The following is a 13,196-nucleotide window of genomic DNA, read 5'->3' on the forward strand; positions in this document are numbered from 1 at the left end:
CTTTCACTTGATGACAAAAGTTCCCCAAAATTTGCCCAGATGCCACAATAATAGCATGAAACCAGAGGAAATTTCTCTGCTGTGTCAAACACAACAAACTCATTAACAATTCCATTTTGTGCGAGAACCACACAAAGCCTGAGCAACTCATTTTGGAATAAAAAGAACCTAATATTTAGATTAGGTAATGATGACATTTGTGTTGATCCCAGTTAAGATTTTTGGAGGCACTAAGTTTATGAGAAAGCCAGGGTGAAACATATTTAGCACTTGTGCTCATTTTTCCCTAATTACCAACGACAGTATTAAAACCTGCATTGTGAATCCATGAATATTACCAGCAATTCATGTAATGAAATAGCTTACAGATGTGTTATGAGCATGCCTGTATTATCGCTTGAGTAAAGAAATCCATCTAAAAAACCAAGCATACAATGTCATTGTCCGCTGAAGAACGCTGTCAGTATTACTTCAAATTCTAATGCATGTTAATTGGGTTCTCCAACTTAAAGTAAAATAGTTTTGAGGTTCTGCTACTTTCGCATTACATTTATCATTGAAAAGGTCTCTTCATCTAACAGGGAGATTGCTTTGGCATCAGAAATAGTATAATAATAGACTTTTTCCACTACATTTCCTACTCTTCTTTCCAGCCTGGTCTACCTGACACATAGACAGTTATAATGTTCAATTATGTTATAGAACAAGACCTACATATTTGATAATGCTTTCCCTTTCTCTCTCCCACAATGAACTCTTTCTTATAGGCTCCTCTGTAATATGGTAGCTCTACCTTCATCCCAGAACCTGTCCAATGACAGAAAGAGACACCACCAGTAGATTTTTCACAGCAGAGCCCTCTATCTACTGCTAGAAGGATTACATACAAGTGAAACAACAGAAAAGTAAAAAGAAAAGGAGTACTTGTGGCACCTTAGAGACTAACAAATTTATTAGAGCGTAAGCTTTCGTGAATTTTTTTTCCACCAAATGCATCCGATGAAGTGAGCTGTAGCTCACAAAAGCTTATGCTCTAATAAATTTGTTAGTCTCTAAGGTGCCACAAGTACTCCTTTTCTTTTTGCGAATACAGACTAACACGGATGCTACTCTGAAACAGAAAAGTAGTTCAATTTCCTCCTCTTCCTCCCTTCTCTTTCCACTAAAGATGGGCTCAAGCTGCACAACTGAGATCTTGATCTTGTATACCTAACAGCGGGTTGTTAGAGTCTGGGATGTTAGTTCAGCCTATTATACATATAGAAGCCATTCTTGAGATTCAAATCTGGGTCTGCGTCTTGAAACATTTGGGAATGTTTGGATTCCAAATTTGGTTTAGTCCCATCTCTTCTTTCCTCCACACTAGAAGAGGTCTGAGGTTCAGAAGAGCTGGCATTAGATTATTTCATCCATTTGGCAACCCTAACAATTCCCATAATGTTTCTGGGTCACAGCAGCCTTTATGGGTACACACTTTAGTCAGAAAGGGCTTCTTCAGCTGCTCAGTCAGGCAAGGGAGTGCTGGTCAATCACATGTTGTTAACTTGAGATACCATGTGGTTAAATTCAATGCAAACTGCATCACAAGTACCATCAGTTATTGCAGTTTGATTGTAATACTGGGAAAATTCAGATCTAACATCACTTTGGTTTTTAAATTCAAGGTGTTCTTTACTGCAATTATTTCCCTCTCCTAGTGCCCATAAATTGTCAAAGTAGCCCTTGCCTTGCAGGCCACATAGTCTTTGCTATTGAAGTTCAGCCCTACCATTCTCCTTGTAGCCCATTCCCAAGATGACCTCTGGTGCTCTGTAATAACGTGTCACCACATAGGGAGTCATCATGAAGCTGGTGCCTGCAGTCCTGGCCAGTCCAAAGTCCAGAATCTTCAACGTGCAATCGGACTTTACCACAATATTACTTGGTTTTAAATCCTGCAAGAGAGACAAAGGAAAACAGACATGACTGCCATCTATTCACACTGGCGATCTGGATCCATGCTTTGGGTGGACTTCTATACACTTCACTGCTCCATAGCTGCATGTGCAGTCATTCACAGAAGGCACTTTTAGCCTGCCTCTGAATCCTGTTGTTGCTTTGGCACCCCCTACTGGAACGTGTGCTCTAGTGGTATAGTCCAGATCCTTCAAACAGCTTGCTTCCATCAAGAAGGATGCTGCTAAACTGGAGAAATTTCAGAGAAGTCAGGGAATGATTAAATGATTAGAAAACATGCCTCTCTCAGTGACAGCCTGAAGGATCTCCATCTATTTTACGTAATAAAGAGAAGACTGAGGGATGATTTGATCAAAGAACTTACTAGTACTTACATGGGGAATAAATATTTGATAATGGGCTCCTCAATTTAGCCAACAAAGATATAACATGACCTAATGACTGGAAGCTGAAGCTAGAAAAATTCTTACTGGAAATGAGGCATAGTTTTTTAACAGTGATGGTAATTAACCATTGAAACAATTTACTAAGGGTCATCGTGGATTATCCATCAGTGATGACTTTTAAATCAAGGCTTTTTAAAGATATGCTGTAGTTCAAAAGGAATTATTCTGAGGAGTTTTATAACCTGTGTTATACAGGAGATCAAAGTAGATGATCACAATGATCACAATGGTGCCTCTGGCCTTCGAACCTATGAATACTTTCCTCTGGATGATGGAAGCATTCTTCTGTTAAATTAATAGCTCTAAATGGCTTATAGAATCAGGGTGATGAAATATTTTGTTTGTTTGCACTTTATTCTGAGAGGGGCAGTGCCCACTGTGCTCCAATAACTAGAACCATCACCAAGTGTGCATGCAGGTTCATGTGAATATTTTATTGCCAAAAACAATCTGACCCATTCTTTGCCTGGAACACTATGGGAACTTTTGCAGCCAAACATACTACATCCTCTGCACAACGTATGTTTTAGGAAAGGAGGTCTTTGGATATTATAAAGTAACATCCAACATGAAAATCATTTCATCAGTCTTTCTTACCTTCCCTTCAGAAGCCATAAAAATTACTGTTTTTTGAGCAGAGGTTCCCAGGCTATTTTCATAGTGTGGACCACATCTTAAGAGAAAGGTTGTCTCATGAACATTTTCCCATGCATTCAGGGTCAGCTGGACCACCTCCCATCGTGTTCACATTTGCATGGACCATTTACTCTAGTATCAACAATTGCACAGACCACCTATCTTCTCATTCACTCCTGTGGCAACTACAGCAATTGCTTACATGGAAAAATAATGTTGGGAATTTACTTAACATATGTTTAGCAGTCTTTTCATGGATTTAAGCAAATGAAAACAAGGAGAACCAATTAGATATGACCAGACAGTTCTCCGTGGAACTCCATCAAATGATTCATGGACCACAGTTTGGACACCATCAGTTTATAGCATTTTAATGCACTATGGGTTACATGAGTTTAAACTGTCAGCCTACAGAGAGCTAGTGACAGTTTCAGGAAGAAGTGCAGTTATCGCTACCTTCTCCAATAATCAGAATCACTTATGTGTCTTATACTACCTGTGGCTCATTCCCTTTTTTTCTTTTTGATTATTAACTTGACAAACAATTATTAACTTGTCCTCATCCCTAACATACAACCATGCAGCTAACTTGCCAGACATGTAGGCTATTGAGAGATAAGTTTCAATATTTACATTCAGAAGGCTGGGTGTTGATGAAGGGGTTGAATCACAAAGTTTCCATGTTGACATGACCAAGATTCTTAACAATAATTATCTTGTCTTTCAAGTGCAGTTCCCTTACCCTGTGAATGATTCCTGCAGAGTGAAGGTGCTTGATCCCACACAGCATTTGGTAGAGCAGGTAAGACATTCGTTCATGGTCTAATTCCATCTGAATCACCTGGCACAAGTTGGCATCCATCAACTCCATTACCAGGTAACTAGATAGGAGAGTAAAGTCATACAGTTATGCCTGCGCAGGCATGGAGCTTCTAGTAACTTCTGTGCAATAATCAACATTCACTTCTCTCTCTTCACAGTCTGTTTCTTTTTTATTTCCACTGTAAGATGGTAACACAGATGGAGAAAAGGTTTTGAACTGGTCATTCACCTGAGCCCCAGCACAGGGCTCACTACTTGAACCATTCTGTGATTTGTCTCCCACTGCAGCATTCCAAGAATGCCCCATTGACATCCTTGGAATATCAAGGATTACCTGGCACATTCCACAGCACAGTGACTGTGCTCTACATGGGCACACAAGGCAGCAGGATCCTCAAACGCCACGTGCACCAAACTGTGAGCCTTTTCTCATGAGAAATGGCTATCGCAATTTGATCAGAAGATTTCTTCCAGAGATCACTGGACTGATGGAAGAGGTAGGAAGGGTAACTATATATTACCACAATAAACTTGTTTGAAGTGTTTATAAGACTGGGTGATCCCATATGGTTTTAATGCCAATTAACTGACTGTACACTGTGCTTTTGCTGAATAAGATTGAGTGATAGTCTTAATCAGATTTTAACTCAGTCCTCCAGAAGTGATAGGTTAATACATTTACCCACCAGCTCAGTTCCTAAGGGACATTTATTCTTAAGAAGAGATGGACCGTAACTGGAACACTGGATTCAAACTCCCTCAAACTTTGGAAAGACTCTAAATCTAGATTTACATGTGAGCTTCCTAATTGAGGCTCACTTCACCAATTCTCTGCAGAGGACTGAAATAACAAGATTATTGCAATGGAGCAGCAGATCTTTGTGCAGACACATGGACAGTACTTGCCTGACTCCAAACAATGCTATTAACCCCTCCCTTTTGGGATACTGCAATATGGAACAAGGTGCTATAGACTGAAAGGCAGAAGCCATTTAGCTGATATAAAACAGCAACACTTGTGACTACCTGAAATTTGATTCAGGGCAAGTTCATTAAATGCAGTAGTGCCCATGCTGTAGACAATGTTCAGTGGAGCTCACATGCCGCCACTATTTACCAAGGCAGAAAAATTTTACACAGTCAAAGGTTATCCCACAATAAATATCAAAGAGAAAAAATGTTTCACATCAATCTCTTTTACCAGGAAATTATTTCAAAGTGAATCACCACCTTTTAAAGCACTCACACAGCTCAGAGAGTTATACAACAACATTTCCTGAGCAAACCAATAACACAAAGGAACAAAGTACACTTCCTCATAGATGCCCATATTCCTCCACACTACCTGTCTTAAGAACAGCCATGAGCATGCTTTGCAGGCATGTTTTTTCCAGCACTTAGATACAAAGGTGATAGGTGCCTTATACATACCTAAAATAGACCAGTCTACATTTTCAAATTCTATCTAAAGCATCATCTTCACAAGATAATTTTCTAGAGGAGCTCATCCTTTTTATTATACTGGGATTTGTATGTTCACTATACAATACCAGGGCCCACCTCCCTCTAAAGCTTTAGTTTAATTACTGCCCGTGTTACTTACACATCCTGGAATTCCTCCAGAGATTTCTGTGGTGTGAAGACATTTAATAAACTGATAATCTGAAAAGCAGAGTAAGACAGAGGGAGAGAAAGGGAAGATAAACATGTGCAGTTGATCACATTTTGAAGGGCGGCTGTATTAAATAATAGTATCTGTTTTTCACTGTTCAATTTGCACTGACAAGTCCTGCTACAGTTGCTAGTAAGCAGCTGGCAAATTTCAGAACAATTTTTCAGAGCTCCACTATTGTTCAGTATGCATTTGCAAGGGTATCCGAGAGAGGAGTGGTGATGGACAGCAACCGGTCAAAATGCTGAAGGCATTAGTCTTGTGAATTCTGGAGTTGCAGGTTCAAATTCCAGCCTCAACTCAAACAAATCTGACAGTCCTTGTAAAGTCACTGGCCATTTCTGGTATATCAAGACTATGTGTCTGAGGGGAGAAATAATCAAACATCATTCTATTCAACATAAACACAGGACTTTCCATTCTCTCTGACATTTCTTAAATTTTTTGGCACAGATGCTCTTTCATAAAAAAAAATCCAATTCCCAGATGTCTTGCTGTAATACGTAGAACCTCAGAGAGCTCTGGAAAGTGGCCAGAGGTGTCCTGCACACTACTCTGTCTTTTAAAGTGAGATTCCAGAGAACACAGCCAGTAGGGAATGCTGCTGATAGAAATCTGCCGGAGAGCTGGTAGTGCCTTGGAGGCAGCACAAAGCAACAGTACCTCTAGGGTGGGACAGTTGTGGGACTTGGAACCTGAAATCCCTTCCTTTCCATGTGTGTGGGGGGAAAGAGAAGGAAGAATTATGAGGAAACTCCATGAAAAGAACCTTACAGAGTCTTTATCCCCACTTGGCCCCCTTGGCAGGCTTTCCTAGTGGGAAAACGTGACCATCTGGGCTTATATTTTTAAAGAAAGCCTTAATTTTCTTTCTTACTGTTCTATCCGCCTCTTTGCCTGTGCACTTTTATCTTTCCTCCACCATCTTTCCTTGCTTCTTCCCCGTTTTCTCAATATTTTTGAGATCTCTCTATTCTACTGTTCCTTTGAAAGCTTTAACAACAGACAGCTAAAACTTAAGAGCGGGTAATAGGTTTACAGCTATTGTGTCACATACAGTAGAACCTCAGAGTTATGAACACCTTAGGAATGGAGCTTATTTGTTACTCTGAAATGTTCATAACTGAACAAAATGTTACGATTGTTCTTTTAACATTGTTGATTTACTACAGCTTTGAAACTTTGCTGCTTTCAATTTAAATGAAAAAATGCTGCTTTTAATTTAAATGAAACCGTTTCCTTACCTTGTCAAATCATTTTTTTAAACTTCTCCTTTTTTTCATAGTTTATGTTTAACACAGTACTGTACTGTACTTGCATTTTTTTTGTTTTGTTTCTGCTGCTGCCTGATTGCATACTTCTGGTTCCAAATGAGGTGTGTGGTTGACTGGTCAGTTTGTAACTCTGAGGTTCTACTATATAGTACTTTTGTAATAGTCTATTTTTCAAATCAACCCCATCTTTGTAGCCTTCTGCCCCTTCCTGTACTTTAAGAATCATGGATAATAATGCACCATGCAGCCTCTAGTTATGTGCCAAGTACAACTCACCCATCTCTGCATTTTCAAACTAGTGTGCAGGGATCCAAATCATGCAGTTTCCATCCAAGCCAAAGGGAATGAGACAGCTAGAGCCCTGCACAACTCTTTGAAAATTTAAGGATAACTCAGTGTTTAGAAAAGTACAGCAAAATAACTCTAGGTGGGCTCTGAGAAGTATCTGCCAGGCACACTATTCACCTGTAATTTAAAAGATCAAACAAATAGTCACTAGAGATAAAGTAGTAACAGGAGACTGGTGGTAAATTACTATTTGCAACCTTCAGAGCAAGTCTTTGAATTGCACTGATTTTCAGTCCCTGCTCTTTGTGATTTCAGGGCTACCTCTCATTGAAAGAAAAAAAAACGTGCACCCACTTCCTTTCTCTCCCTGTGAACTAATGATTGAGAAATAGTGTGTCAAATCTCACAGTTTATCAGGCTTCTCATGCTCATTCATTCAGTTTGTGTGGAGAGGAAGAGTCCTTTCAGGGTCTGTGACAAGTGTTTACAGGTAATGAACTTTATTAATTTACTCTTAATGGAAACTAATGTGCACTGTCAACGATCATTATTATTTGTAGCATCCACAGTGGGCTAGAATCAGTCCACAGGCATAGGAAGATACTAGCCTTGGATCTTAAGAGCTGGTAGTGACAACATACTATGCTACAAATAAAAGGACATGCTTTTCTCACATGAGTAGTTCTACTGATTTCTTTGGGACTTCCATACCATGGTTTGGCCAATTATGGAAAAAAGGGCAGAAACAGAAGTGGTGAGTTTGCACAAAAAAGAAACTAGCAGAGAAACATTTGAACAATGAGATGGGGTACCCATGGGTACCCCATAGCCACAAGCAACACTACACGGTATCAAACATTTCATTCCAATCATTGAATACGTTGAATCATCATTGAATCATCTTTACAGGATTATCAATAAAGAGAATCTTCATAATGACAATACAACCAAATACTCCAACATAGGGGGCTAGGATTGTGACTTTAGGCAGAGCTCTGAGCAAGGGGTGTGCTTTTACTGCACCACCACAGAAGTAGCTCCTGGAGGTAGCATGATCCAAAGTCACAATCCCTTTCCCGCTTCCTCCGTGCTCCTGGAAGGATAGTAATTTACTGCTGGCCAATACCAACAAATAGAGGGTGAAGCTAAAGCTCCATCCATTCTTTGCCCTCCTCCTCTGGAGAAGGAGCAAGCAAGGGAGTAGCCATGCTTATTCACATGTGCCAGGATCCAAAGTTAGGGTAGCCCATGTAGGGCTTACAATTATTGTTCTTACAATATGTAAGTGTGCAGTCTGGGTCAGGATTTAGCCCTTAAAATAGCAGAAGTCGTAAGTTGAAGTATCTCATTACAGCATGAAAGGATGTGACTTTTTCCCTAACAAATCAAGCACACAACATCCCCCAGTCCCCACAAGAAAACTTACATTTTTATGATTCACACACTTCATGAGGACCAGCTCCCTGTAAGCTCGTTTGGCGTGCGTTTGATTCTGAAATGGTCGGCTGAGCTTCTTAATAGCCACATTTCTGTCAAGGACGGCATCATATGCAGCGCTGCAGTGATTACAAATACAAGATTTATACATTTTAAAAGGTTATTTTTCAGTTTTAAGGGTAAATGGGATGTCTGGAATTTCCATTCAGGTGTCTTCTGAATTAATCAGAACTACAGAGACAGACACAGGAATAACGGGCAAGGAAAATCCACACACACAGAGGAAGTGAGATCTTACAGCAATGGAACAGAGTACACACCATTACTTATAATTAATTTCAACAGCAGTGTAAGATTTACAAGCAAAGCAGGGAAAGATCTATTCAACATAAAAAGTCACTGTAAAAGATGGATTTTACTATAGACTAGGAAGCAAAGAGATTCAGAAGTATCTTTCTATAGGCGAGAATTCTCATCCTTATTTGGAACACTGGAAGACTGTTTAGGCTTAGAATAAACCTGAGTTTTTGCTGTCCTCAGTGCAAAGCACACCTCTTTACGACTGCATATACAGTAGCATTTATAAGAGCCAGCAATTATTTTTGTTAAATTGACAGAAATTCAAAAATTACATTAATTACTCTGAGATCTACAATTGATTGTACATAAGCAAGTGCCTGTTGCATGTGATCTACAAAAGATATTAAAGATGGAATACCTAGCCTGGGCACAATAAAACTAGAGTTACTGGAGTGACTCTGAAACCAGAACATAACTTTCCTACTCATATCTCCGTTGTCTGTGATTTTGCATATCTAGTGCATTTGCCTCTGAAATATTATCTGGATGTATGTTTGTTTAATGTTTTATTCTTATGATAGTAAACTCACTAGAGAGCTATAGTTAACTCATGCTAAATTGATAAAGACACTAGTAAAACCTTCCATTCTCATGCCAAGCTAATGCTGAAAACAATAGCATTTGATTTGAATAAAGAATAAATAAGGAACAAGGAATAGGTCCTAAGTTAAATTTCTGGAAAGTCATTATGTTGTTTGCAGACATTCAAAACTCTGTTCCACATGCAATATGCATTTATTTGCTCTTGCCTTCTCTAACATAAATATACAGTGGCATGTCTATATAAGAAACCCAAACAAAACAAAAAACATACTACCAAAACAAGATACTCCACTACATACATTTTTCCTCTGGGAAGAGGAAGAGAGAACAAACATGTGACAAAAGTTAGTCATATTACTTAATGCACTCAGATACTGCAGTGATGACTGCCATATAGAAAGCTACACAGAATAGGAGGACTATCACTGTAGCTTTTCCCACCATCATTAAGGACTCATTCAGCAACTGGCTCAGTGAACAAATCCCAACTTGCTCTAGAGAGAGTAAGTAATATTAATAGTCCCCTTTTGATTTAATTTCTTAAACCATTTCTCTAGAGTGAATCATCATATTCCAATAATAGTCCTACTGGAAATGAAAACCTTTCAGAATAATGCTTACTATTTACATATCTGAATTTTAAAAATTAATTTGTAAGATGTGTCTGATGAGAACTCAAAGAACATGAAAACAAATTACAAGAAAAAGCAAGCAAAACAAACAAACCCAGGCTCCAATTGTTTTCAACCAAATATTTGTCTTACTTAAGTCAGCAACTAACAAAGTGTGTATGAAACTAAGTGTTTATCAATGTTCTTTATGATAATTTCCCTCCTCTTGGTGAAGTAATTCAATTTTGTTTTAGACAAAAAGAATTACGCGAACCAAAATGCATAATTTACCAAGAATGCTGTGTATGATCTCAGACTGTATATTATCAATTGCCATTGCTTTATACCACCACACCTCAAGAGCATAAGGAATCATTTCTAGGGAGTATTTTTCTAAAAGCAAAGAACAGCATCTTAGTTTAATGGACAAATTAAACCCAAGTTCAGAGGATATATGATTCTTTTCAAAAACCTAATTTCTCTCATCCCTTAGTCTCTTAGTCTTATTATTTCAACAACAGTAAAAAATAAAAATGTTTCTGGTCATTCTGGTCATCCTCTCCTCCGGACTAAAACTTAGAGAATCTCTATCAATAGACTCTCCTCTAAGAGAAGTCTCTGTCCGATCCAAGTGCTCCTCTGCAGTAATCAGCTTTCCCCCATCTCCTAGTTTAAAAACTGCTCTGCAACCTTTTTAATGTTAAGTGCCAGCAGTCTGCATCCACTTTGGTTTAGGTGGAGCCCATCCTTCCTGTATATGCTCCCCCATCCCAAAATTTTCCCCAGCTCCTAATAAATCTAAACCCCTCCTCTCTACACCATTGTCTCATCCACGCATTGAGACTCTGAAGCTCTGCTTGCCTACCTGGCCCTGCGCATAGAACTGGAAGCATTTCTGAGAATGCCACCATAGAGGTCCTGGATTTCAGTCTCTTTCCTAGCAGCCTAAATTTGGCCACCAGGACGTCTCTCCTACCTATCCCTATGTCATTGGTACCTACACATACCACGAGCACCGGCTCCTCCCCACATTACACATAAGTCTATCTAGATGCCTCAAGAGATTCGCAACCTTTGCACCAGGCAGGCAAGTTCTCCCAGTCATCACAAACCCAGCTATCTATGTTTCTAATGATCGAATCTCTCATTATTAACACCTGCCTTTTCCTAATGACTAGAGTTCCCTCCCCCAGAGAGGTAACCTCAGTGAGAGAGGATACCCCATCATCATCTGGAAGGAGGGTGCCAACTATGGGAAGGTTTCCCTCTGTCCCATTGACTGCTCTCCTTCCTGGAGCCTTTCATCCTCCTTAACAGCGCAGGGGCTGTCTGACCAGAGGTGGTACAAATCTACAGTGTCCCGGAAAGCCTCATCAGCATACCTCTCTGCCTCCCTTAGCTCCTCCAGTTCTGCCACCCTGGTCTCCAAAGCCCCTACATGGTCTATGAGAGCCAGAAGCTCCTTGCACCGAATGCATACATATGCCACCCACCCACAGAGCAGGTAATCATACATGCTACACTGAGTGCAATAAACAGGATAGCCCCCACTCTGCTGCTGGGCTTCTGCCTGCATTCCCTCCTACAGCTACCTAGGTTAATGATTGGGCCTTTGTTTAAATCAAGGAAGTTTTGCGATTGACATCAATGGAGTCAGCATTTCACCCTACCTATTTAACTCTACCACAGCTGAAAAAAACAGCTCAAAATATTGAGATTGTAATATGACACACAGTAAAGTGATCTTTAAATAACCCTGATCTACAGTGCTGAAACCTATGTCAGGAGTCAGATTGGAGTGAATCTTTAATCTTGAAATGTATGTGTTATAACCAAAGTAGTAATATAACTTTAACTGACATTCAAGAGGAAGAGCAGTGACCACTAATCTGCATACCAGAGTCAGAGTATTTTAAAATAAAATCCCTTTTCCCAGGCTTTCCTATGACTTCAAATTCCCTCTTCCCTGACTTTAGACACCTACCACCATTACTATCCTCTCTGAAGCAATCTCTTTTTGAGATTCAAAAAGCCAGCTAATTTTTTTCCACTGTAAGCAAGATATTATTGGACATTTGGTTCATGAATTGATTTATGGACATTTAGACACACAATCACCATATTCCAAATTGAGATCCCAATTCAGGAAAGCATTGTTATTAAACTCATGCTTAAACATCCTTCCTTAACGTCAAGCACATTCTTAAGTGTTTTACTAACTGGGCCTTGGAATTCTCTTAACTTTATACATTCTAATTTTAGAGTTTAACTCAAAACTTTTGATCTGCAACTTCAGTTTTTCTTTGCCAAAATGCAAATTCTCATTTGCTACAAGTTCTTTTTATATTATTTATTTTCAAAAAAATATTTCCCTGATCAAGTGGGAATATGGAGAATAGCATTCCATCTTGTAAATGGAATTTTTTTAAAAAAGCACATCTTACATTTTCCTTGAAGATAGTTTAAACGAAGAGGAAAGTGTTTCACATAACTAAAAATTAATCAGGGACATGGTTCTAAAGGTTTTATGAAACTTAAAAACACTGTAGATCTCTAACATCCCTACACAGGGCATACTCTAAAACCCATTGGAGTCAATAGAGTCTTTCCACTTACTTCAATGAGCTTTAGACCAGGCCCGTATGCTGTAACATCCAGGAATAATTAATTTGAGCCTGAACAGACAAAAGAGGAAATTTCAGCTTGTGGTCAGGAAGGAATCTTCTCAACATGCGTGGCTTATTGGCAGGGACTTTGGGTTTTTTCCTCACCTTCCTCTGGAGCATTACACAGCAGTCTCCTGTGGGGATACGGTGGAAGGAATCCCACATTATCAATTTCCACCAAGTATAGGTCAGGTAGTGATGAACCTTTAAGCTTCTCATCTTCTTCTACGTCTGTATGGTATGTTAATGATCATTACCAAGTTCACCATTTACCAACAGTTACCTCACAGTGGTATCAGAGTAAGTACAGTAATTTTCCAACATAACTACAGGGAAATACTGCACCATCTCTCATGCTGTCCCCAGGGGTCCGTACTGTGACCAATACTATTCAACGTATTTATAAATGATCTGGACAAAGAGGAAAAACAATGAGGTGGCAAAATTTGCAGATGATACAAAACTATTCAAGATAGGTAAGTCCC

The 13,196-nt window shown here is 39.3% G+C and overlaps 1 protein-coding gene across 23 annotated transcripts in view; it reads right to left on the bottom strand.

Annotated features, from left to right (window-relative positions):
- The window catches only part of MAPK10 (mitogen-activated protein kinase 10), a 250,225-nt gene that overhangs the window by 80,036 nt on the left and 156,993 nt on the right, over positions 1-13,196 (bottom strand). For all 23 annotated transcript variants that reach the window (XM_043512440.1, XM_038398766.2, XM_043512438.1 and 20 more), the window contains 4 exons: positions 8,521-8,650; positions 5,464-5,522; positions 3,781-3,919; positions 1,769-1,934 (listed from right to left, as the gene is read on the bottom strand). In XM_043512440.1, coding sequence (XP_043368375.1) covers positions 1,769-1,934; positions 3,781-3,919; positions 5,464-5,522; positions 8,521-8,650 — 494 coding nt within the window. The remainder of the gene's footprint in view (positions 1-1,768; positions 1,935-3,780; positions 3,920-5,463; positions 5,523-8,520; positions 8,651-13,196) is intronic.

Source organism: Dermochelys coriacea, chromosome 4, assembly GCF_009764565.3.
Source record: "Dermochelys coriacea isolate rDerCor1 chromosome 4, rDerCor1.pri.v4, whole genome shotgun sequence".
NCBI lineage: Eukaryota > Metazoa > Chordata > Testudines > Dermochelyidae > Dermochelys > Dermochelys coriacea.